Source organism: Cololabis saira, chromosome 19, assembly GCF_033807715.1.
Source record: "Cololabis saira isolate AMF1-May2022 chromosome 19, fColSai1.1, whole genome shotgun sequence".
NCBI lineage: Eukaryota > Metazoa > Chordata > Actinopteri > Beloniformes > Belonidae > Cololabis > Cololabis saira.
Genome location: NC_084605.1, coordinates 24087700 through 24114950, shown reverse-complemented (window position 1 = coordinate 24114950; position 27251 = coordinate 24087700). Strand labels below are relative to the sequence as shown.

The following is a 27251-nucleotide window of genomic DNA, read 5'->3' as shown; positions in this document are numbered from 1 at the left end:
ATTTTTATCCTATTGTAAACCAACACTTTGCTCATGTATCATTATGACTGTGACAGAAGGGGACTGCTGACTTGTTTCGTTCTCAGGGAAAATGTGTTTTCTTTTTGTTCATGTCTTGTTCTTTTATTTTTGAACTTGTGTTTACCATCTAACTTTAAAGTAAATGTCTATTTTAAACCCAAACTGGATATTTCCATGAACCTCACTCAATGGTTTTTGTATCTAAACCACCAAACCTCGCTACCGCAGTGAAGCCAAGCGTTGCCAGATCTGGTGAGAGACACAAACAAGGTCTGTGGAAACCAGCTTAACAGAGGCAATCTGACTGGAAACAGGGAGTTTTCAAATTAAAGTAAAAACAGGTAGCTTTTCCTTCCGAAATGAGTTAAAAACTACAAGCAGTTTCACATCTGAGACGTTTTCTACTAATATTTGCTCGGGGGATCCTGCTCTGGGTCTCTGAAAAGCCCTAGATACAGCTTGTTTTGCAGTAGAAGCTATATAAATAAAATGGAAATGAATTAAATCTAAAGAAGTCTGTCGGTCGTCATGATCCAGTGGTCCTTTACAGTTTCGCTGCACTTTTTCTTGATTTCTTACAGCGACAGTTGAACCCAGCTCTTAAAGACTCGTTGTAATCACAGATTGAGGCTGCGGTGTAATGATTTAACTGAATACCTTATCAAAACTGAAACTGAATACCATTTAAGTGAGTTCTGCAGATGTTTGCTGCCCTCTAGTCCAGAAAAACTGCCAACACAGGCAGAAACATGTTGGATGTCCTGAAGTAACTCTGAACAGCCTGCAGCTGATCAGAAATGCTGCAGTGAGCGCTCCCATGACGTTCCACTGATGATGACACGTGAGAAATCCACGTGTCATCACGTCTTGATTCATTTTATTTTTGAATACAGGTCATGTTTATGTATGCACACAGCGGTTCTTGACTGATTCATGCATGCGTTTGTGATATGAAACAGCAGTGTGTCTGTTGTTCAGTTTATTGATTCACTTCAGATGAAGACACATAAATCAAAGGACTTAAACGAAACGCTCATTTTTAACTTGGATTTGTGGATAACTCGGTTTCATCCTCTCTGCATCTTCCATCTTTCTCCTCTCGATTTGGCACTTGTTCCGACAGTCGTTGCACAGACGGTTCAAATTGACCAAGTAAAAGCTCTCTGCTAACGTAACCTTAACCTCCCTGTGACGGTCAAACAAGGGGTTCCTGTCCAGGTTGACCTTCTCCAGCTTCTTGAGCTTGGCGAGGCAGACAGGGACCCGCATGAACAGGTTGTCACACAGGCTGATGCATCGGAGCTCCTTCAGCGAGCTGATGGAGGCGGGAAGGGCTGAGAGCCGGTTGAGGCTCAGGTTCAGCGTTTCCAGTGTATTCAGCTGGCCGACTTCTTTGGGGAGACTCGTCAAACGGTTGTTACACAGTAGTCTACTTGCCAGCAATGTCCTAACCTTTATTGGAATGTACATCCAAGTTTAGTTGCAGGAATCTGAGGGAACGGATGTAAGAACAAAACTGGACAAGAACATCTGTGCCACAACCACAACCAAATTCACTCTATCCGGATGGAGCAATTTAACTGGATAGTTTTTATTTAAAGGCCGAAATGAAATAGAGTAACAAGGCTGTTTTTAAAATGTAAGGAGTAAAAAGTACAGATAATTGCGTGAAAATGTAAGGAGTAAAAGTAAAAAGTCGTCTGAAACATAATTACTCCAGTGAAGTAAAGATAACCAAAATTTCTACTTAAGTAAGGTAACGAAGTATTTGTACTTTGTTACTTGAAACTTCTGGTGATGACCATTGATTAGAATCAGGTGTGTTGATGCAAGATAACACCTAAACAATGCATGACCCTTCTGATCCCTCTACCCCTCTTGCCCTCTCATCCTACCTGATCCCTCGAGGACCGGACTTAAAGAGCCCTGTGATAGACTATTTTGAAACCTCATGTCAAAGTACTCTTCAGTAGCTCAACTGGATGCAAAGAGGCTTTCCACTGCAGAGCTTGTGTTAGAACCTTATCCCGGGACCACTTTTAAAGCGATTTCCTTCTACTGAGGACTAAAAACTCACTAGGAAGCCTTAGCGGCATGTGACTCTATGGCACAAGATGTTATGGAGGTGCATGGTCTAAAGAAGACTTAAGGTTCAATTCCTTCTAGAGTTCTTCATCCTGTTGTCTTTAAAAAGCACCAAACCTGTCAATTTTAAAGTTCAAAATGAAAAGTTAAATGCGCTATGAGACATGACTGAAGAGGTTATTTGGTGGTTTGGAGGGATTACAATTTTCAGTGCAGCTGAACTTGTGTCCTGGTGTAGCTCATCTTGGAACAAAGAGGGTTTCAAATGCAGAGGTTATTGGAGCAAACCCTATACCTGAGCATCTTTTAAACTAATGTCCTACTGAGGATTGAAAACTGGCCAGGAAGCCTGTGAAAGAGGTGAGTACTGTATGTGGAGCATCATGGTAAAGAGCTGCACATTATTAAAGACACTGTGAGTTCAATTCCCGCCAGAGGTCTTCAGCCCGTTGACTTTAAGTAGCACATAATCTAATGCATGTTATCATTTATCCTAACCTTTATTGGAATGTACATCCAAGTTTAGTTGCAGGAATCTGAGGGCAACGGGTGTAAGAACAAAACTGGACAAGAACATCTGTGCCACAACCACAACCAAATTCACTCTATCCGGATGGAGCAATTTAACTGGATAGTTTTATTTTAAAGGCCAAAATGAAATAGGCTGTTTTTAAAATGTAAGGAGTAAAAAGAATGTGTGGCCTCATGGTAAAAAGTTGCACATTATTAAAGAGACTGAGAGTTCAATTCCCGCCAGAGGTCTTCAGCCCGTTGACTTTAAGTAGCACGAAATCCACTTTTAGAGTTCAACGCTAAAAATGAAAAGATAAATGCACTAAGAGAGATGTCTTCCCCCCAAGGGTACTGGTGGTGTGGAGGGTTTGCTCATGGCTATAAGGTGCCAATGAAACGGTGGTGCATGCTGGTTCAAACCCTCCCCATCCTCTGGAGGGGGTAGAGGGATCAGGGAGGATGAGAGGTTAGGAGTGCTAGGGGGTGAGGTAGGATGAGTAGGGCTTGGAGGGGTCAGGTAGGATGAGTAGGGCTTGGAGGGGTCAGGTAGGATGAGTGGGGTCAGGTAGGATGAGGAGGGGTCAGGTAGGATGAGCATGGCTTGGGGGGTCAGGTAGGATGAGGAGGGGTCAGGTAGGATGAGGAGGGGTCAGGTAGGATCCATCCTCAGTATCTGGAGGGGTAGAGGTATCAGGGAGGATGAGAAGGCAGGAGCGCCTGGGGGATGAGGTAGGATGAGAAGGTTAGGGGGTGGTCAGGTAGGAGGAGAGGGCATGAGGGCTAGGGGCTATGAGGAGGGCTAGGGAGTAAGAGGACAGCTGAAGGGCCAGGAAGAGGAGGGCTTGGTGGCGTTGAGAAGGGCTTGGGGGGTTAGGTAGGAGAAGGGCAAAGGGGGCCAGGAAGGATGAGGGGGCAGGCTAGGTAGGAGTGCTTGGAGGATCAGGTAAGAGGAAATGGTGGGAGGGCTAGGTGGATCAGGTGATAGGGCCTTTTACAAATCAAAGCTTTGAATTACTTTCTTACCTCAACCTTCCTGACCCCCCCAAGCTGTCTTTCCTCATGTCCCTAGCCTCTTACACCCTGATCCCCCTTGCCTTTCTCATCTAGTCCTCAAGCCCTCCTCATCCTACCTGACCCCACCAAGCCCTCCTCATCCTACCTGACCCCACCAAGCCCTCCTCATCCTACCTGACCCCACCAAGCCCTCCTCATCCTACCTGACCCCACCAAGCCCTCCTCATCCTACCTGACCCCACCAAGCCCTCCTCATCCTACCTGACCCCACCAAGCCCTCCTCATCCTACCTGACCCCCCTAGCCCTCCTCATCCTGCCTGACCCCTGCTCACCCTACCAGACCCCTCCTCATCCTACCTGACCCCTCCTCATCCTACCTGACCCCCCTAGCCCTCCTCATCCTACCTGACCCCTGCTCATCCTACCTGACCCCTCCAAGCCCTGCTCATCCTACCTGACCCCTCCAAGCCCTGCTCATCCTACCTGACCCCTGCTCATCCTACCTGACCCCTCCAAGCCCTCCTCATCCTACCTGACCCCCCTAGCCCTCCTCATCCTACCTGACCCCCCTAGCCATCCTCATCCTGCCTGACCCCTGCTCACCCTACCTGACCCCTGCTCACCCTGCCGGACCCCTCCTCATCCTACCTGACCCCTCAAGCCCTGCTCATCCTACCTGACCCCTGCTCATCCTACCTGACCGCTGCTCATCCTACCTGACCCCTGCTCATCCTACCTGACCCCTCCAAGCCCACCTCATCCTACCTGACCCCCCTAGCTCTCCTCATCCTACCTGACCCCCCTCATCCTACCTGACCCCCCAAGCCTTCATCATCCTACCTCATCCCCCTAGCACTCCTAACCTCTCATCCTCCTTGATCCCTCTATCCCTCCAGATACTGAGGATGGGGAGGGTTTGAACCAGCATGCACCACCCTTTCATTGGCACCTTACAGCCATGAGCAAACCCTCCACACCACCAGTATCCTTGGGGGGAAGACATCTCTCTTAGTGCATTTATCTTTTCATTTTTAGCGTTGAACTCTAAAAGTGGATTTTGTGCTACTTAAAGTCAACGGGCTGAAGACCTCTGGCGGCAATTGAACTCACAGTCTCTTTAACAATGTGCAACTTTTTACCATGATAACCCACATTATTGCCTCTTTCCCAGGCTTCCTGGCCAGTTTTCAATCTTCAGTACAAGGACGTCATTTTAAAAGTGGTCCAGGTATAAGGTCTGATGCCTCTACCTCACCAGATTGTGAGGATGGGGAGGGTTTGAACCAGCATGCACCATCCTTACATTGGCACCTTAGAGCCCTGAGCAAACCCATTCACACCACCAGTATCCTTGGGGGAAGACATCTCTCATAGTGCATTTATCTTTTCATTTTGAGTGTTGAACTCTAAAAGTGGATTTTGATCTACCGGTACTTAAAGTCAACGGGCTGAAGACCTCTGGCTGGAATTGAACTCACAGTCTCTTTAACAATGTGCAGCACTTTTCCATGATGCGCCACATTCTCCCCTCGTTCCCAGGCTTCCTGGCCAGTTTTCAATCCTCAGTAGAAAAACATCCTTTTTAAAAGTGGTCCAGGTATAAGGTCTGATGCCTCTACCTCGGGTTTGAACCAGCATGGACCACCCTTTCATTGGAACCTTAGAGCCCTGAGCAAACCCTCCACACCACCAGTATCCTTGGGGGAGGACATCTCTCATAGTGCATTTATCTTTTCATTTTGAGTGTTGAACTCTATAAGTGGATTTAGCTCTACTTAAAGACAACTGGATGAAGAAGTCCGGCGGGAATTGAACTCACAGTCTGTTTAACAACGTGCGGCACTCTTTCATGGTGCACAACATACTTGCCTCCTTTGCAGGCTTCCCGGCCAGTTTTCAGTCCTCAGTTGAAGGACATCATTTAAAAAGTGGTCCAATTATAAAGTCTGATGCCTCCAGATACTGAGGATGGTTTGAACCAGCATGCACCACCTTTTCATTGGCGCCTTAAAGGCGTGAGCAAACACTCCACACCACCAACTAGACTCAGACAGAAGACATCTCTCATATAGCGCATTTAACTTTTCAGTTTGTGTGTTGAACTCTAAAAGTGGATTTTGTGCTACTTAAAGTCAACGGGCTGAAGACCTCTGGCAGGAATTGAACTCTCAGGGCCAAATCCACAAAAGGATTGCGCGGCTTTTGCGGCCGCTAAACCGGTGCAAATGAGACAAAAAGAGAGCGTCTAATTCACAAAGCACCCGCAAAGGGCGAATTGCTCCACAAACTGCGCTGCCAAGCAAATAGTTGCAGTCTGCGCCGGTGCCATTTGCATGCATGCAAATTAGGTAATATTCATACATCGGCGCAAAATTGCCCCCTTTCTATGCAAATAAGCCTCATTGCAAAAAGCGCCTAATTCACAAAGGCCAGGGCTATTTGCCACACGCAAAAATAGTGGAGCAAATATCGTGTTTCAGAAGCGTGTATTAAACTGCGCGCAAACTCACTCCCCGTCTGTCTCTGTTTCTCTCTTCAATATCATTCAAGCCTGTGTGATACCGAATGATATTAAAGGTGAAATCTACAGTCAGACATGACTGTACACACTCAGATCAAGTGGGGTTGTGGACTTATCTCGGATTTAAAAATAAAAATAACAGGACGGAGCTCAGGATTCATCCATACAGTAGGGGCTGCTTTATTACAAACAATTCCACCATATAAACATATAAATGTAGAATGTGTGTGTTTAACAGCTGACCTGTAGGTGTGTGTAGCAAAACACAGAACATGAATTACCGTCAGATCCTTATCTGGGACCTCATCTATAAAGCTTGCTTGCGCACAAAAAGGGCCTGAAAGATGCGGCGATGCGCACTGTACGGTGCGCGTCGCCGCGTAACCTTAGCCGTATGCTCTGCGTCGATTTAACGCGGAACCATAAATCAGCCTTGAACAGCACTGAGGGAGGAGGGAGGAGGGAGGAGGGGGAGCGAGCTCCCTTCCCCTCTTCGCACAGTGTCTTGAGGATTTACAGGCTGAGCCTACCGTTAGTTCTTAAACTGTAAAAAAAACCGGGGGAGAGAGACAAAAGCATGAGTTTGAAAAGTGGGGGGGCATGTCCCCCCTGTTCCCAGTGGAAATTGCGCCCTTGCGCAATTTTCACTCGCTTTGGACGCTTTATTTTTTATTTCTGCAGTTTTCATTATGGACCAATCTGTGTGCTGAAATATGGAGAACACTGGAAACAGCTCCGCTCGACTCAGACAAGTGCAAATTGCACTCAGCTCCAAAACTTTATGGCCGTGTTTGCGCCGGTATATCATTAGAGCAAAATCTTTTGTGAATAGGACCTTAAAGCGGGGCAAATTGCGGGCGCAAATGCAGCGCAATTCACAGCGCTATTTTCGGGCGCAATCTATTCTTTGTGGATTTGGCCCTCAGTCTCTTTACCAATGTTCAGGTCTTTACCATGAGGCCCCACATTCTTGCCTCTTTCCCAGGCTTCCTGGCCAGTTTTCAATCGTCAGTAGAAGGACGTCCAATAACTTCTGCATTAAAAGCCTCTTTGTTCCAAGATGAGCTACACCAGGACACAAGTTTAACTGCACTGAAAACTTTTTATCTTTTGTCCTTTGTTTCAAGCTTTCAAAATGTTCAACATGTTAAAGAACATGTTGAAGAGGGCACTGAACCTCAACACAAGCCGGTACTCCTATTTAAATAAAAAAAAACTGACTAGTTCTCACATTTAATATTTGACAGAGCATTCCTTGGCGTCATTTTCTGATAGTTTTGCATATAATTGAACTCAGTCTTGCAACATCTCAAACACATTCTCTACCTCCTGAGCTTTACAGCAACCCATCAAACTAACTATGTGCCACAAGATTAACATGTCCAGACTGAGAAAAGTAATGCGTGTAGTGGCAGGATGGAGACGCACATTTGGATGTATAACACACCTGGGTGCACGTTACGGTTCGGGCCGTATTAACTGCCGAAGGAATGGCATAAATTGCGCCAAAATTACACGATTAGTTCAAAATGGCCGACTTCCTGTTGGGTTTCGGCCATGGCGCCAAGAGACTTTTCTTTAAGTTGCACCATGATACAGGTGTGTACCGATTTTCGTGCATGTACGTCAAACCGTATTGTGGGACTGGAGGCACAAAGTTTTCTAGGGGGCGCTGTTGAGCCATTTTGCCACGCCCATTAATGCAAACCATTAAATATCAAATTTTTCGCCAGGCCTGGCTTGCGTGCAAAATTTGGTGACTTTTGGGGGACGTTTAGGGGGAAAAAAGTCCCTCATTTCGTCAGAAGAAAGAATAAAGAAAGAATAATTCCTACAGATACAATAGGGCCTTCGCACTGTAAGTGCTCAGGCCCTAATAATATGACTATGGCTGAATAATATCCTCAAATAATAGAGAAGGGACTATAATACAAGTAAAAAATGTTCAACAGGTAGAACACATGAGTTTACACACAGGTTTTAAAACACAAATATACCCAAAATTATCAAAGCAGAAAACTCTATGTGAACTAGTTACACAATGCATTACAACTGGAAAACTTTCATCAAGCAAGAGCGCCTTGCACTTCTACTACTCTGCACTGTTATAAATCATATCCTCATAATCAATCCCAACATCATCCTCGTCGTCTGCTCTGTCATCATCTTCTTCTCCAGACTCTACATTCTTGTTGTCTTGCTCTTCTTGCTGTGAGTGTGTGTACGTGTTGCAACATCTACCATCATAGCCTTTGCAGAAGCAGTAGCTGGTACAGGCCAGGCCTGCAGCTGCGCAGCTGCACTTTGCTGTTGTATATGGCTTTAACCCAGCTTTGCAGCTACAGCTGATAATGTCCAACAGGGCAGGAGGAGCAATGGGGCTTGCATCCAGGACGGGCATGATGACTTCCTCTCCTTCCTTCTCGCCTTCTTTCTTGTCCCATCCAAACTTTGTGATGTCCACAGCTGGTGGATCAGGGCGGTCTGCTGTTTTCCAAAGCAGCACCTGTAGATGGGCACGTCGTCCATGAAGGTGCGCGTTTCGCTCTGCAGGAGGCAGTGTCTTCAGTGCTGGGGGGTTTTTACGCTTTCGGTAGATGTCATATCTGGCGACGTTCAGAGATGCCGACTTCCTCTGGTTGTACAGAGCCAGGAAGAAACCCCTCACTGCCTCTGTGATCTGCAAATCAGTAGCTCCCTCCTCTCCAATAAAGTGAAGCAGGTCACCAGGTACTACTCTCATGGCCTTGAGCGCAGACACCTTCCCTTTCCTGGTGGGATAGGAGGTGGTGTCACACCCAGAGAGAGCATGCATAGCCAGGATGGAGCGACACTGCTCACCCAGATTCTATACTGTCGAATTGATATTGAGAACAGTGCCATCCCATCTCTCCATCTGCAGGTGACATGTGATACCCACCTTCCAGCACCAATAGACCATGAGCACAAACACATCAGTGTCATCGCTGAGAATGCGGACAGTTTTAGCTCCACGCCTGGCTGCATCCAACATGTATGAGATAAGGGAGACGTCAGCCTCATCATGTAGCGATTAAGCCTGCGCCCCATGCTGGTTGCAAGGTCAGTCACGGTGCCTGACGATGGCCACACCACGTGGTAGAAAAGCTGCGATGCATCAACGAGTACAATGTCTGGTGGGTGGGGATTGGGGACAAGGATTCCAAGATGCTGGATGATCACAGACTTGTTACCCTTTCTGAGGCATCCATACTCATCGGTGATGGATACAGGGACCGGGCCGAGCTCGTAGTCAAAGAGGGTAGAGAGTTCAATTCTTCTCTTGTTCCCCACCACCAGCAGCCGAGCAAACAATGCCTCTTGGGGCCTGTATAATGTTCAATGACAAAACTGCTCCCTTCTGCTAGACAAAGTTTCCCAGCTTCGAGCTTCGTCAGACGGGGTAATTTTAGTGACATGACTCCACCACCAGGAGTGGCTCCTCCAGTGAACAGGATACCTGCTGGATTCTGCACAAACTGAGTGGCCATGGCATGAGTCGTGCGGCGACTATTGGGTGTGAAGACGACAAGATCAAAATTATCACCCCAACTGTGGATAGGGCCGATGCGTTTCTCTAGGCCAACTGCGCGCAGGTACATATTTGGGTCCTCAGAAGCATATTTGGCAGCTGACTTCCGGAACCGTAGGACTTCATCATAGGTAGTGACAATGCCATGCTCATTTAGGTTCTGAACCAGTTCTGACCTACCATGCTTATGGTGGAGTTTCACAGCAAGCCCCAGAGTTGTCTGATTCCAGCTCCTACTGATGTGCTGCTGGATGCATTGAGCAAGTGTAATGGTTTAGTCACCTTTCCTTCCTTGGACATGAGACTGGAGACAAGCTGGAGGAGGGTTGGACTTGTGTCTTGTATGACCTTGTCATGTCGGAAGCTGCCAAGGTCATATTCACGGGGCAAGGGAATATTCCGGACCTCCGCCCGCACTCTCCTAACAAGCTTGGTGACATCATCATCATCACTAGAGGTTTCAGCTTGTTTTACTAGTTTGAGTGACTTACCAACGCACTGTCTAAAGCCAACAATAGTCAGGCACCCTTCAACCCTCAGTACAACTACAGTGTCACCATAATAATCACACAAGTTGGATAGCATCTGCTTCCTGCAGAGGTCCCCTGAATTAGCTTCATATACATCGTGTAACTCTGACACAGTCCAGGTCACCGACTTGTTTGCATTCATGTGGTCAATGACAGCAGCTAAGTATCTATCAACTGGTTTATAACTAGGGGTGTAACAATATATCGTGCCACGAAATTTCGCGATACAAAAACGTCACGAAACGATATTGGGTTATTAATATGAATCTATTGTGTTGACTAGTAACGCGCATCCGACCACGACCACGGCCGCGACCGCACCTCGACCCGCGGACAGAAATCTTACTCCGCTCAGAAGAAACTAGTCCCGTTTTGTGGTCCCGTTTTGAGCTCTGAACTTTTACTTATGTAAGGCTGGTGTAGAGTTAAGCCTAACCTTATTAAATTAAACCTTTTTCGGGTCGTGAGTAGGATAAACACGCAGGCAACTTCTGCTGAGCTCCAGTGTACTTTAATGTCCGCTCAACAGCGTAGGATTTTAGAGCATCAACACAGCACCTAGTGCTGTATCACTCCGCCCAATCTAAAACATATTAACAACTACAGATAAACTGACTAGTGTCATTATAGTCCCTGATTTACATCAGAATATAAAGAATATATTTATAAAATAATGAACCCTGAATTACCAAAATAAACTTCTTAACAAAAATAAATCTCCTCTTACACTTATAAGGTGAGCATGAATCAATCTTTTTTATGATGTAAAATTGTATGTATTTATTTACTTTTATTTATTTATTTAATTTTAGTTGTTAAATTAGAAAGAAAAAAATGAAATCATACATGAGAGAAACTATTCAGTTTGTGGCAAAATATTTATACTGAAGATGCATAATGCAAACCTGACATTTACTTTTAGTTCAGTTTGTGGAAAATGGTTGGCCTGGCCCTCTCTTTAAAACTTAAACAGTTATAAAGCATTACAAACTGTAACAATAGGGCAAATGCACAGCATTGTTTTGTATTTTGTGTCTTTCAAATAAAAGACAATTTTTTCCAGTCATATGTTCCTCATTCAAGGTTGTTAAAAAAATACTGCTATAATATCGTATCGTATCGTTATCGTGACCTCAATATCGTGTATCGTACCGTATCGTGAGATTAGTGTATCGTTACACCCCTATTTATAACTAACACTTGCACTTGAGTCAATAGGCACCTTCCTAAAATCATTGTAGCACTTGGTGTGATACTGGGCATCAGCTGCAGGCAGGTCCAGGACGCCATTCACCCGTAGCTCCACTACCCTAGCCCAGTCATCCTGTCGCTCATCACATTTAGAGGGTTAAGGTTAGGGTTAGGGTTAGCTCTCTTGATTCTGAAATGTAAGTCCAATGTATTAAGCACATCAATAACCTCAAAATCAACTAAAATTAATCAAAATCGGGAGTTGAAATTGAAAGTGTTGAGTTGAAATATGGCCACTTCTGGTTGAAACGGCCATTTTGAATTCTGAAAAGAATCAGAATTCAGAAATGGATTCAGCATCATCAATAACCCCCAAAACCACTCAAATATTGTCCAAATTGGCCAAGCAATTGCTGAAATATTGTCCATATATGTGAGTATGCTAATTGTTGCTAATTATGCTAATTGCCCAACATATGCAAGTTAGCATCCGGCAGTTTCTAAATGCTGGGGACCTATACTGTACATTTCTAACATAAAACTTTGGGGTACTCAACATTTCCGGGTTCACAATAGGGCTCTATAGGCTGGCAAATAGACTACAGGTGTAAGACCAGCAAACGCGGGAGGTGGCAGATAGTCACAGGGAACTCCTCCAACTGTTGTAAAAGAAGTAGAACATTTGGACAGTTGTTATATTTGTTGTTGTGTTGCAATATACACATTCATCCGTCTCTGTCTCAGTAGTGCTTGAACACGACTGTCGGTTTTACATACGTCATCATATCGCTGCAATAAACACCCATTTGTTTACTCAAAGTGCATGCGTTGTAGCCAACCGGCACAATGGAGAACAGCACAGAACATATAGGTACGCTATGAAGGGGCTACATCTGGTTTACTAGTCTGGTGGTTCAGGAAGTGCAGCAAATTGTAGTTATTTGTCTGACCACTAGGGGCAGGCTCCAAAATCGAGTCAGTCTCTATGGACCATTTATTTAAATGTCCAACTTCACATTCCCATATTTCCATTTTAATAATCCAAAACCAAAAATGTTGTTTCAGAATTATTTGAAAGTTTTTCCATTCATGAGATGCATAGAAAAGAAGAAACATACTATTTTCCATCAATCTCAAAACCACATCTGACAGCACAAAGCCTTTAGGCTACAACTAAAGCTCCAGTTACAGCTACTGGTCAGTTTACTGTTACCGTGGCAACTTACAGTAAGAACTGTAGGTTTCATCTCAAGTCTAGCTGTAGCGTGTGCGATCAGAGGCTTCCACTTCAATAGTGAATGTTTATGTCAATAAAAAAAACATTGTTTATCAAAACGTGAGCTCCTGGTGACACATCTGAGGATTAGATTTGTAAGTTACAGTGAAGCACAAATTTTGCTTACCCTGTGCAAAATTGCTGTGCAAAACTCATATATTGAAGTGTCATTTTTGAATTACTGCTAGTCCCCAGGTAATGCTATCCACTTGTGAATTCATGGCTTTACATAATTTTACCTGATGTGGCACATAACAATTCAAACACTGTGCAGTTGACATGGAAGTGAAATCTAGGTATGATACAGGCTGTTAGTCCGGTGTCATGTTTGATGACCGGTTCTCGTTCTCTGGCCACGTTGCCTCAGTGTCCCGCTTGTGTCGCTTTGCTCGCTACAACATAAAAGAAATATGACTGTACCTTACTGAATATGCACTTCAATTAAATAAAAAACACATTTAGCCCCAAATGGGCCCCTTGAATGGTGGTGGTTATTCTATCCCTGTTTGTGTGTGTGTGTTTATGTGTGTTGTAAGTTAGGTTACCTCCACTACACATTCATGGAACGCTTGAAGCTGAAACTCAGACCTTACCCGGCAACAAAAATGATATTTTCTGATTGGCTGATAGGTTGTTAACTCCAGACAGTAGCGTATCATGACTCGTTTGTAAGATGGGCTGTTGGAGTTACTGTTGTAGTTACATTTGTAGAGAGGTGCAAACCAGTCAACATTTACACCCTAGTTACAGCGTTGCTTTGATGCAGACGTATAAATTGGGCTTCATCTGCACCTTCTTTGTCATGTACCATGTGGCTTGATTGTATTCCTCTGTTTTAGGTCACTTTGGATACAAGCGTATGCTAAATGTAACATAATGTTCATTGTGCTGCAAAGCTGATTCTTTTAAAGTAGGGGTCATTGGAGACTCACTCGTCTTTTTGGAGCCCTTAGTGGTCAGTCAGGGGAACTACAGTTTCCCTCGCCTGTTGGCGGATAGACTTGAACTGTGAGTGTCTCAACTGTCTGTAGTACTCACGCAATTGCTGTGCAGATCCAAAACAATGAGGGTAGTGAAACAATCAATGAAATCTGGGACATCTCTTATCCAGTTCCAGGTCCAATTCATCCACGTCACAGAGCTTCCTGATGCACTTGGGCACGGTGGAGAGGTCTTTGAAACTGAGGTCCAGCCGCCGTTTCCCATACAGTGTACACTCCACGTAGCTCTTAGCCTTTTTCAAGGTGATAGTCTTACTTTTAGACTGTCTGCCCATCTTCTTGACCTTGCAGGACACACCGGACACCAGACGGGACATTTGTTTTCATTTGTTTCCCGGCAACGACTCTTTGCACTGAGAATGCTTTACAGCCGTTTTACAGTCACACCAGCAAGGCGTCTTTGTTTTGTGTCTCGGTTTGGAAGGCATTTTACAAAACTACAGTTTTCTGCTTCTGTAATGATTCTCTTTCAAATAAAAACTTGCACATCAAAGTGGTTTCATAATTTTATCAATGCAAACAAAAGGAATTAATGATGGCAGAAAATTCAAATATCATCCACAGACTACAACATTATGTTAAATGCTATTTGATTATCTCATAACTACATCTTACCACAAGCCATTATTTGTTTATCCATAGTTTTAAGAAATTTTTGTGCCAAAACTTTATTTCAAGCAAGGACTTAGCTCGATTTTTCATTTTAAATTCTCTTATGAAACATGGTTTCTTCTCATAGTGGACGTTGCATCTCTGATCAGTTCATGATATACCTCACAGATTTATTTTTCTATACCCATCAATGCTGAGGAGCAGTGAAGTCCACAATATAACAAATATCTTTGGTGATATACAATGTGTTAGTTTTGCAGAATCAGTTTCAAAAACACATTTTTCTCCCTGGCTTTTTGTTAGTTTAGTGGATTTTGGACATATTCTAATTTTTAATTATTTGATTTTTATTTTTAATTTCATTGTATACTGTGCTCTATAAATAAAGTTTGAGTTGAGTTGAGTTCGTTTTAAGTTTCCTTCACTAAAGATATGAATGGGCTTTCTAAACTGTACTGTAGTATTTGTGGGTGTGCCCCAATAAAGCGCCAAGCCTGCTGAAAACGACTGTTTGAATTGACAAGGCACACAGTTCCAATCAAATGCCATGTTTGCATATGAATAACAGTGATGGAATAAAGGAAATAAACACAATACATGCATAAACTCAAAACACATGTGACTGATGGTTTCCCTTTAACTCCCACATGAAGGAAGTTTCCTCTCTTTCCCAAACACATGATTCTCAAGAATGTGACAGCAACGGCTTTAATGTATGACATTCCTTAAATGCAGCATTACTCAGCTGTGACGAGTCTAAATTTAGCCTCATGCATTTTGGATGATGACGTCACTGCCGCGCAGTAACTCCGTGTCTCCAGCAGGGGGCGCTGTTTTAAAACAAACCTGTTTTTGCTTTGCGTTTGAGCGCTGATGGATTCTGATAATTTGATTTACGTCACTATCCATTAATAAGAGTTTGTAAAAGGCTTTGTAACTTTGCATTAAACAATTTCTAAATATTTGTATGTTCTTTTAATGCTAGAAAGGAAATTTACAGCAAATTGTGAGCAGTTTAGGTACAAGAACAGGTTATTAAAGCATAACATCATGTCGCTCCAAACCTTAAAACATGGTTGAAGTTGGAGACTCGAACATCTAATAACTGGAATAACTGGAATTGCAGCAGATAATTAGAGAGTTACATGCTTGTAAATAAAAATCCTCAGCTGTATTTCATTCATGAACATTTCCTTTCTTTCAAGCACTCACTTCCTTCCACCCTCTTTCACAGCCACTCGACAGCAGCACTTCCTGCATCCGTTTGTTCCCTGCTTTTATTCACAACTTTATTGTAACATATTCAGTTTAGTTTACTTATAATGACATTTCAAAGCCAGAGTAGTCTCGGGGGAAATGTTCAAGGAAAGCAAACTCAGTGAAGTAAATATACAGTATGACTAACATACAGTTCAAATCACATTATTATCCATTGAAAAGCAAATTCAATCCACCCTGAGATACCCGGATTCCTATAATACCAGTTTTTGACTGGACTGAGCAGTTCCTGGAGCATGGCTCGACGGCTTACTGCCTCAAATGTTTAGGTGAAGATATGAAAGTGTGTGTAAAATACAGCACGTAACAGAGAAGCTGCTGATCTGATGTATAGTGTGACTCAGAGCGATAATACACATTGTTGTTCTCAAAGCCATGTTAGGGATTTTGGGCTTTTCTGAGCTACTTTAGTGGTATAGAATGAAAACAATGTTGTTGGGGTTTTTTTTTGCACAGCCTCCTCTATAGGAACTTATACTTAGATTTCATAATTTGCTTCCATATGGTATACCACAAAATGTACAATGAAAAACAAAAAAAAAACAAGTTTGGAATTAAACCTTTTTTTAAACTAAAGATCACATGAACATACAAAAGAAAATAAAGGCCGAGAATTTCAATTGCAGTTCAATTGTTTGTAGACAAACATGAATTCACTTTAATCGAGTGAATTCAAGATAAAAAATAAAACAGAATAAAATTAAAAAACAGGTGTAATGATTAAGCTTTTTTTAAATGTAATTATCCAAGTATACAAATTTACAGCTTACAGGTGCTACTAGCCTGCACTGTGCAGCAGTTGCTTGATTTGATCATGGCGATGGTGAGACTTGAAAGGTTAAAGACAAACGATGACTCCACAGTGAGAGCCACAGCCGAGCAAAAAGATTTCGTTTGGAAACTTTTTTTCCGGATTTTATTTAGTGAAAACTCTGGTCTTTAGAGCAGGTTAAAGAAAGAAAAGGTTGTCTTCTTAGCTTCCTCCGCTCTGTCAAAAACTCTGCCTTTCATTGATCTGGATTTTTTCATTTTTCATGATAAATTGTTGATTTCTTTCTTTCTTTTGTGTCTTTCGGAAATGTTATGCACATCTGTGGTGAGTGGTAAGAGGGGAAGTGCTTGATGGTTTGCATTGGCTCCTGTGAAGAAATGTGTTTTTGTGACAACAGCGTTTAGTGGACAATCCCACCAAGAAGCAGTTTAGCGAAGGAAAGCAACAAAGGGTGGAAGGCACAAGAAAACTTCCCTTTCAGTGGGAAAACATCTCCCGAAGATGCTGACCCAGGAAGAGCAGCCTGGAAAATATTATGTTCATCCAGTCGATGACATACACGAGTTCTGGTTTATGATTATAGTTTCATGCACCTCTGGAGCACTCTTAAAGTAATGTTTTAATTTACCTGGAACACAAATGTTTGGAGCAAACCAACATCTGATCACATGATCTATGTCATTTAAGTTGTCTATGAGCTTGAACTGATATTCACTTTTCACAAATGTAGCGCAATTTTCAATCAGCAAAGTGGAGGAAATTTCATCAAACGTCAATAAAGGCAAGAATGAACCTTTACAGAGCGGAAAGTGAACATAGACAAAATCTATAAAAAGGCCTCCTGGGTTTGTTTTGGGGGCTTTCGCTTCATTGCTTGCTTCCACACACTTTGCTTCTTTACTTTTCTTCCAACCTTTTAATTCAAAGCAAGAGTGAAGCTGCTTTTGTGCGGAGGTAAGTGATAGCTTGTTAGACGTGTTTAGGAAAGCTGGCACCACGGGGGCAGTGGCCCTCGTGTTTATTTGAGCTCCGAGTGGACGTGGGTTTCCTTTCCTCTAAACTGTTGTGTTGTTGCTTCGACGCTGCGACTTCAAAGAATGCCCTTCCTTTTTCTTAACGTTTGTTCACGTTTCACTCGGGGAAGCTTAACATAGACTTGACAAAATATTCACCAGAAGTGTGAGAAAGTTCAAACAGTCAGTCCCAAGGTGGATGGAACGACCGGGTCAGGATAGTTTGCTGGAGCTGCAAACTGCATTTGAGTGTGTTTGAACGTTTTACAACCTGAATTAAAAGATATGAAGGAATCAATTATTTCTTATGAGGGCCTTTTTGAAAAGATGTGTTTCTAAGGGCCATGCCTCCTTCTATCTGGCCGCATGCCGCTTCAACGGCAACAGTAAGGTGTCTGAGAGACATAATTGCATAATTGCTAATTGCTAGGATTGCTAACCAGAATCCCAAATCCTCTCAAATGTGGAGGAGCAGAACTCAAAAATTCTTTTTCAACACATCAACCACTCGTTACAGTTCCGTCTTGGTTTTTCGTCACTGGTATATCCTGGTACTTGGCAACCTTTTCAGAGCTACTGTACCTACACTCCTTCATGAACTCCATTGTTCTGGACTGGTGCAGCTTGGTTTAGGTTAGATTGGCTCACCTGGAGGGAAACCAAAGACATTTTGGCAACTGCCATTCGGGCTGCACAGGTCTCCACTCTAAAAACCAAGATTTGATTTGCAGAACTGATGAGGAGGGACTTTGTGTTTTCTCGTTTCTTGCACGAGTGTAGATCAAGTCACTCTGCGCACCTATACTGCCCCCATTTGGACTGGCCATCAGGTGAAAGTGCATGAGGACTCTTTAAACCAAAAGGGAACACGTAGGAACCACACCTTGGAGTTAACCTTTCAGAAAATGTAGAAATTCCTCAAAGAAATTAGAACAAAGGTACTGGAGCATTTCTGGTATGAATAAATCAAATGTTGGGGTTGAGTTTCTAATTTGGTGGTAGTTCGGAGCTGCACGGTTGACGTGTCCAAATAAAAAAGATTATTGGTCTCTGCTTAAACCGATAGTTTGTGTGGCCGGACCAGATGCTAACACGAGCGGTAAATGTCCAACAGCGCCAAATTTTTCACGGATTTGTTCAAGAGATGGGCAAATGATAGGAAAGACAGGAAACTCACACCAAAAGCAGAAGGGTCATACGTCCAGTTCAGTTAATTTCACTGGTCAATTTAGACTTTTGTGATCACTTTGTGCTCCTTTTTAATCCTTTTTGTTCAACTTTCCAAGAAAAAGTTCTAAATTCTACTTCACACTTGTAAGGCTCATAAATTGTCCTACATCTTTAGACCTTCAAACCTCTGCCAGTAGATCTGCTCAAGATAGCAGCTGTTAGCCAAGCTCAATAGAAAATACCATACTCTCTGCTCAAAGTTACAACACCAGATGAATGTACAAAATCAACTCCATGGTCAAGGAATCCTCATTTGGACTTCATCGACCTTATCATTTACAGCTTTCGTCTCGCAATGTTTTTCTTGGAGACTTCTAATCCTTTTAATCCATGTCACTGTAGTATGATGTCATCATTTTGAGGGGAACCCAAACATGGTTGCAGGTCGTCTGCCAGTCTGTTTCTCATTTGTCCTGCTTGGCCTGCACTTCTAAACAAGAGCAGGATGAATCATAGCACTGAGAGATGACAGTCGCCCCTACTGCAGACTAATAAATCTGGCTGGAAACGTCTTGTGGTTACCGCTCGCCTGTCAAACACATCCAAGTGTGTGGGACTGAAAACAAACAGATTACCCTCGGTTTTTCTGCTGTACTGAATAATCTCTAAAACTTTGTTTGGTCCTGTTGTTGTTTTTCTCAAGTCATAGACAAGGAACTTGAAATTCAACCAGTATCTCTCCAAATGTAGGTCTTGACCAATAATGAATGCCTTTAAAGTGACTGGACAAGTTAGTCGATGAAAAGTGAAGCTGCAGGTCAGCTGACCGTTTCTCTTGTCACAGCAGTTTTCCTATCTGACACTCGTGTGGCACATTTCAGTGTGTTTTGATGAAAACTGAGCGCTGGAAGCATACTGGGTTTGGAGGCTGGTGGATCACCCCCAACTCCTGCATGGAGTTCTGTTCTGGTTCTGGTTCTGTCTCCTAGATGATGGCATGCAGGAGACGAAACCAGCGCATGGACACACAACCTATTCAGGTTTAACAACTGGTCTGTTTGCCTGTTTCTCTGGTGACATCATTTGTGCCTGGTTTAGGGGGCGTCAGTGAGACTTGCTGTTTCATGCTCAGACAAACATCAATTTGTGCACGCCTGTGCGTCTTTCTGCCCCCCCTTTCTATAAACAAATTGTTTCCTAAACTCTTACTCTTTTATTTCTGATCTTTCATTCCCTCCTTAGGCCCGAGGTCTCCATCGTTATTCTTTTCAACAGTCCCACCCAATTGAGCAATTTAAGCCTTTATTTTCCTTTTTTATTGGATTCTATTGCAATTGGACCACTTTCCCCCCAGACAAAGTCATCTACTGACCAGTTTCTTTTCATCGACTTCATATATTTTCTTTGTGGGAGAGACATCTGGGTAAGACCTCTGGGGTTCCTTTTTCTCTCACACGTGTTGAACTTTTCCCCTCTTTTCATTTTTGAAAATAATTTGGAGGCTGCAAGTAAACTAATCCCAACATTTAAAACCCTCCGTCTCTCATTACAGATCCTTCGGCACCACATGGGTACTAACACCCATAACGGCTGTAGCTCCTTCTTTTTTTCCCCCTATCAACTTGGAGACAAAAGTCTGAGCTCTAATTACAGCTTTTTTACTGATTACTAACTCCGATTATTAATACCAGGTGGGAACAGCTAAAATAAGCACTTTTTTGCTGTAGAGTTAAGGCTTTGGTTAAATGTGAAAAAAGGATTTCATCCAGCTGAACTAAACGTACCTATGCATAATATTACTGAATATGAGATGATTCCGACATTTCCGACATAATTTGATTATTCCCAAGCATGTTTGTTTATTTTTCCTCGTAGGAAAAATAAACAAACATGCTTGTTTATTTGCTTGTTTGTTTTATTTGCTCTGAATGCAGAGAGCTCTGAATGCAGTTCTTATATAGCAAAACACTGATGCAAGGCCAAAGCCACACACTGGTATGTCTCAGTACTGTACTGTACATCTTGCTTGTGGTAAGGAATGACCAGCTTCCTGCGACGCCTTAAACAAAAAAAAATGTTTTGTCAGATCCAGTGATGATCCACCTGGATCTTATGAGGGCAATGGTCCTCCACAGCAAAGCTATATGGAGACTGGAACAAAACCTGGTGGTTGATGAGATGTTGTAGAGCAGGACTGTCACCGTTTTGGATTTTGATTAGTTTCCTGTTTTATTTTGAAAGTCGGCATCCTTGTGCTTCAGTCTGAGTTTGACTTCCCTGGTTCTCATCTGTCCTCACTGCACCTGTGTCTCGCCCCAGTCTGCATATATTCTTTTGTCGTTCCCTTCCAACCTGGTGGTCCATGCTGTTGTCTGCCTGCCTGTTAACTCCTCTGGTTTCCGTTCTTATGATTCGGTTTCTGGTTATTTATTTTCAGTTCTTTGAGTTTGGGATTCCCTGTGTATTGCAGTGTTTTTGGTGAGATTAAACCTGTTTTTGCACACTCCATCATCCTGACTCCTGCATTTGGGTCCTCACCTCTCAACACATGATCACATTTGCATTGGTATCCATGATTATCATCTCACCTACATGTTTGCACTTGTTCAACCTCAAGTCATCCTGATTTCTGGTTATCATGTTCACTGTTGTCGTCTAATGCAGGTTGATGCTAAACATGATGGACCCCTGCCTGATCGTATAACAACTCTACTGCCATTGTTTTATTGGACTCATTTTATGTTCCTAAGTTTTTGTGAGGACATTGTTTCCAAATAGGAACCAATGCTTTTAATTACTGCCCTCCACATAGAGGTAATGCAGTGTCCTTTGCAGTAACCAATATTACTATTACCATTGGAAAAATCAAAGTCTGAAGTCTGAAACGCTGGGCAGACTGCTGTCAATGCTGCCTTTTTAGTGGTGCACCTCCTGGGTATTGCTGCGCACATGTTTCATCATTATTTTTAGCTGGTCACCAATTTTCTTTTCCAGTATAGTTAATAATCTAGGTCAGGTTTTTCAGTTTCTGTGCAAATGAACCCAAACTTGAATAAGCTGAAGTTCATGGATGGATGCATTCATACATACATGCATGGATGGATGGACATAATTTGTAGACACAAATGTTAACTCGGTGTCAGTTAAATTCAATAAAAGACAGCTTGAGGGTTTTATCCTAAGCCATGTCCTCCTCACGATATCTCTGTCTCAAAGATGCATGTCAGATATGCTTAATGAATGTTCCTGAGGTCATTGGATGTAACGAATCTGTCAACGTCATATACCCTCACTTAGGTGACCTAACCAGAGTTGATCCAAACTTGGGTCACTCCTGCTGAGCCACAGCCATCTGGAGGCCCTTTCCACTCCCTCTATGATGGATTTGATGTCTTTCCTCTTTGTAGCCCCAGTTTTTCCAAAAGTAGTGTGTCGACCCTTGCACTGTGACCAACCAGCAAAGCCTCTGCACACCACTTCAACGGGGAACTGTGGGCTCCTCAATGAGCGCCTGACGTCAGCACCACATCTGGCCTCAAGAAAGTTGTTGTAATGTAGTCTGAATGCTTGAGTTGTCTACCCAGATCAACTTGAAGCTCACAGTCCAACACCAGGGTAAACAGCCCAGTTGCAGGTTTTTGTTGGAAGAGGGGCTGCTCTCCCACCTTAATAAAACTGACAGCCCCCTGATGGTGGGTATGCATGTTCTTGGCCATAGCTAACAATTGACTTTCTGCAATTGTCTTCACCACTTGGTCATTCTGCCAGCAGATGTCATGGCCTTCCTCCAGGGCCCCTGGGTAGATACTTAGGATGTTCTCTAGGGAAACTTTGCCAGGGCACAAAGGACAAGCTTGTTGGTTGGTGATTCTCCAGTGGGCCTTTTCATTGTGGTGTTGGGTAATGGCTCACCCTAACTTGTGATGGCTGCTGTTTCAGCCAATGCCGTTCTGTTCCTCTGCTATGACTTGACCATCTCCACATCTTCTTGGGCACTATACTTCTTGCCTGTCCAGACTTTGATGTCACCCAACATCACCCTCAAGTCCTTAGAATCCAAGTAAAGTATGATATCTGTGGTGCAAGTAATCTTGAATTCTGAATAGTGTTAATGTTCCACCAAATACTTTTTCAATATTACACAACTTCCCCAACTGTTATTGTTCCATAATCAACTTAAAAATGATCTGCAACAACATTAAAATAAGTACGCATTTTCCAAAAAACTTCAAGCTTGTATTTTGAATTCATTGCATTTTATTCCTATATTTTCCACTTTTCCAACTGCTCTGAAAATGGGATGGCCAACCAGTTAACATCACCATCCACCTGGATGTTGCTAAAACCACTACTGCTTAAATCCACCTTCATTGCCTATTTATTTCACATATTTCCAAACACACTGTAGCTAAAATGTGCAACTGGAGCAAAACAGCTGGAATGTTGATAGTGCAGAGGTCAGTGTAGGCCCCAGAGAGGAAAAAATGAAAGGAAACACAGAGGCAGAATTCTCACACATGGTTTTAGTTAGTGGATTTCCAATACAGATAATTTGGTTTGGAAGAAACTTTACATTTTACAGTCTGAAGGCATTTTAAAGACACTTCTACCCACCACTGAGGGTCACTTTGAGAATTTAATTTCATATATGGATAATACACACTGTGTAACCAAAACCAACATTACAGAACGACAGTGAAGAAGTGGAATACAGAAAAGGACAAAGGTTAAATTGGCTTACAATGTAATACAACATAGAGGAAGGGCATGCACAGTACAATATTTTGTAAATATATATATAACTTGGATTTCCTAATTTTATCAGATTTATATTTGTCTGACATGAGTAGGTCTCTTTAATTCTAAATGCTCTATGTTATATGTATCAGTTGATGATCAAACAATGGATTAGCTAATGTGTGTCCACTGAAAAGAGAGGAAATCACCATTTAAAGAAGAAGATGCTCATTTAGGGTTTCAATAATCAAGCAGGAGAAAAGACCAGCTGTCCATCATTATTGGTGACTTTAAGGAAGATAGCGAAAGTCTTGGGGGAAGGGAGGGACGGGTGCCTTTGTGTCTGGGTTTCAAGTTCACTGTTTAAATAAGCTCTCCCTTTCTTTTCCATGCCTGAGTCCAAAGGATCATTCAATGGAAAAAGAGCCCAAACTGCTTTCACGCTCAGATTCATGGAAAGTGAAAAAGCAAGGAGACCGTAGCAAAGGTTTAGGGATTGTGGCCAATGTGTCCTCCAGTTCTTAATCAGCATAATCAAAAATTTGAAGTAAACTGTGACTGAAATTAATGTAAAACAGCAGAAAAAACAGGTCTGAAGTCTGTGCCCATTCAAAGATCAAGTTTCACAATTGTTTGCAGCTTTTTAACTATACGGTGCATCCCTTCCTCCCACTACGTTTACCCCTCATTCCTTCACTCCACATTTGTATGTATGTTTTTGAGAGCATGTGTGCTGTTAACAGTCTGTTAAATTGATGTTGGCGCCAGATGAAAGGACTCGTATGGTCTCACATACTTGCCTGTGGGGGAGGTCGGAGGCTAATTGCTAGGTTTAGCATCAACTCTGTGGCACTGCGGTCATTTTAAATGTCAGCGTCAAACATAGAAAAAGACCGAACGCAGATGTTGTGAGGCAAATATTGCTTAGAAGACACTGAATTGGTATCCAATAATGCATTAGTTCAAACTGACAGCAACGGATGTTTTTGATTTACTTTAATTCCTGATAAATCTGCTCACTTTAGAAGGGTTTTCCTACATATTACTGTGGTAGTGAGTTTAATCTATATAAGAAACCGCTACCATAAAAGGCTAAAACCAAGTTACAACCGCTAGTTTTCTATGTTAAAGTGTTGTTCCTAAGCGGACCACTAGGGGCCTGATTTACTAAAGGTTTGCGTGTGTAAAAACGTGTGCAAACTTGACATCACTCGCAAACCAATGTGCCAGCTGATCTACTAACAGCGTGCAAAGAGGACTGCGCCTCTCAAATGAGCAAAATAGCACACGCTGTTCATTTAGTACTTTTGACCTGATGAATAATCAATATGGGGCGTACCCACCAGAAAGCGCTAAATACTGGGAGGGGAAAATGCAAATAGGTTAATTTACCACACGCAATGAGATTTACCAAGCCCGAAAGTAATTGCGGGGATTGTGATTGCGTCTGTATTTAATACGTTCGAAAGGAAGGTGCTAATCTGCCCAGCATTACGCACCGATGGCTGCTGTTATTGTGGTGTTGTGCCGTATTCAGCACCCCCGCCGTGAAAAGCACCCCCTCATACACACTCACACAAACACATACTTAGGAGTTTCTATTATATATATTTACAAATATTATGGAAGACAACACAGTAAGCAGGCTATTAATTAATGACATCAATAACCATTTACCCGATTTTTGTTATCTGTGACTGTGATTGTGGGAAAGTACGACTATTGTGGAATCCATGAGCGCATTTAAACATGAATCATTAACACAAAACTGGACGCTAAACAGAACGTGACACAGAATGAGAATATAATTTTTGTCATTGTGTGTACGTTGTCATTTGTAGTAAATTAAACATGAGCATTTAGTCCTTTTTGACATTTACTCGTGAATAAGAGATCTGTGGGTAATATATGTCAGACGAGGGGGTGCTTTTCACGGCAGGGGTGCTGAATACGGCACAACAGAGGCAAGGAGGGGACATCGCCAAAATCAAAGAATACGCAGAGAGAGAGTCTTTGCCGAAGTTTTATTAAAGGCCACTTTTTCTTTGGTTCTTCGCCTTATATCTTGCCACCTTCTTTTAACCTCATCTGCCGTTCTTTTTGTGTTACCAACTGCATTTATTCTATCGCAGATTTTCTCCCATATTGCGTTTCTTTTGGTAATGTTTAAATTTCTTTGCTGTAGTTCATGAATGTGTTTATTTGCCTCTTCCACTAATATCTCTAACTCCAACTCGTCAAATTTCATTTTGCGCTTGCGACTATCCTGCTTTTCATCCAAACTCTCCATGGCGCAAACCGCAAGACACGCAACACCTCATTTAAATACTGCGGTTTGCACCTGTTATCAATTGCGCAAGCATTCTTAGTTGATCACCCGCAAAACACACAACAACAGCACGCGCAAACTTTTTCAGTGCACACACAATTTAGTACTCTTTATTTAGGATCTTAGTAAATCAGGCCCTAGGAGTTTGATCCACCTATCCATCTATGCATCCATTATCTATATCCACCTTTTCCTATACATGGTAACAGGGGCTGGAGCCTATTCCAGTCCTCATTTTGAAGCATCTACGTTCAGCCCCGCTTGAAGACTGAGGCTAACTAGCCAATGCCCAGACAGACTACCTCTAGCTCACCCACTTCTACCTCCCAGAGCAAATAGGTCTACTGGTCAAGTGACTTTCATCTTTGACCACTCCAGGACCTTTCCAAATTGTTTCCGAAATGTATTTGGTAGCAATATCTAAAATGAGGAAACATGTACAGATTCAATTAAAGCAAATGTTTGGTAACATTAGTTAGCATCATGGGTGAGTGTGGGGTAAACCAAGCTAAATTATGTGAGCTTGAGGTGATTTATCTGTGATGGGGATGTTCCAATCCAAATTTTTGGATTAATCAGGTTGGTCAGACTCAGTTTGTGCCAACATGACACGGTGCAAGGCGATGGAAAAAAAGGATTAAAAAGACATTTTCCATAAACCTATAGGTGATGTCACATGTGGGCTTGCCCAATTCTTTTTTTTTATAGTCTATGGCTATAACCAGAGAAAATATATTAATTTGGGTATTTCAAAATAAATTATATAGACTGTTTCCGTTCTGCACTTTTAAACTGAAATATCAAAAATGACGTACAAATCTTTGAATTTGAAGTTACAGTTCATCAGTTAGAGAAATAGATATTTAAATTGGTACTTGTCACGTTGTGGAACTTAATTGCCTTCATTTGTACTCAGAAGTTGCAATTTCCAAGTTCCTAATTGGAAGTTTCAACTGGAATGCCACCTAAAGGAAGAATTTGAACTCAGGCTGTCTGAGAAACCTCACCAACCTGATCTTCCTGCTGTAATGCCAGTTATCTCAACGTAAACGCAGCTAATTTTGACTGTTTAAACTGTTTTGTCACATTTTATTCCCATTAAGTCAGATAAACATATAATACAGTCCTGTTGTTCGTATGTGTTAAACCCAGTGTAAAGCGTTGGTATGAAAGGCTATTACTAACAAATGTTAGTAGTGGGGACAGCTATTATGAGTATGAGCCCATAGCTTTTCCATCATTATAAACTAGAACACTGTTAACAAGTAATGTCACTCGGATTCTTGTTGTATGTAATTAACCTGTCAAGTAGATAAATATCTATCGGAGGTATAAGAAAATAAATACTGTCCATTGTTCCCTGGTGTCAGGAGAGAAGATGCAAACACAGAAAATTGGATGCATAAACAGCAGTTTTTATGTATGTCTGCGTGTGTTTATTTGTACTGACTTTGTCCACTCATTGAATATAGCAAGCTGGTTGATTGAAAAAGGCACATTTTCTATAAATAAGAACTAAAGTCTATGCCAGTTTATCTTGTAGATTATCATGATGACAGTCTCATGTTGCTTCACTTCTGTGATTGGTCTAACGTATTTATTTGCGTTGACAACTACAGACAAGGAGCTTCATAAGT

General features: G+C 42.4%; 1 protein-coding gene across 1 annotated transcript; it reads right to left on the bottom strand.

Moving 5' to 3' along the window:
- Positions 1-1041: 1041 nt before the first annotated feature.
- On the bottom strand, positions 1042-14020 carry lrrc18b (leucine rich repeat containing 18b). The gene is given in 4 exon segments (XM_061708118.1): positions 1042-1450; positions 12030-12085; positions 13741-13816; positions 13818-14020. Coding segments are annotated over 4 exon segments (744 nt in total).
- Positions 14021-27251: the final 13231 nt, after the last annotated feature.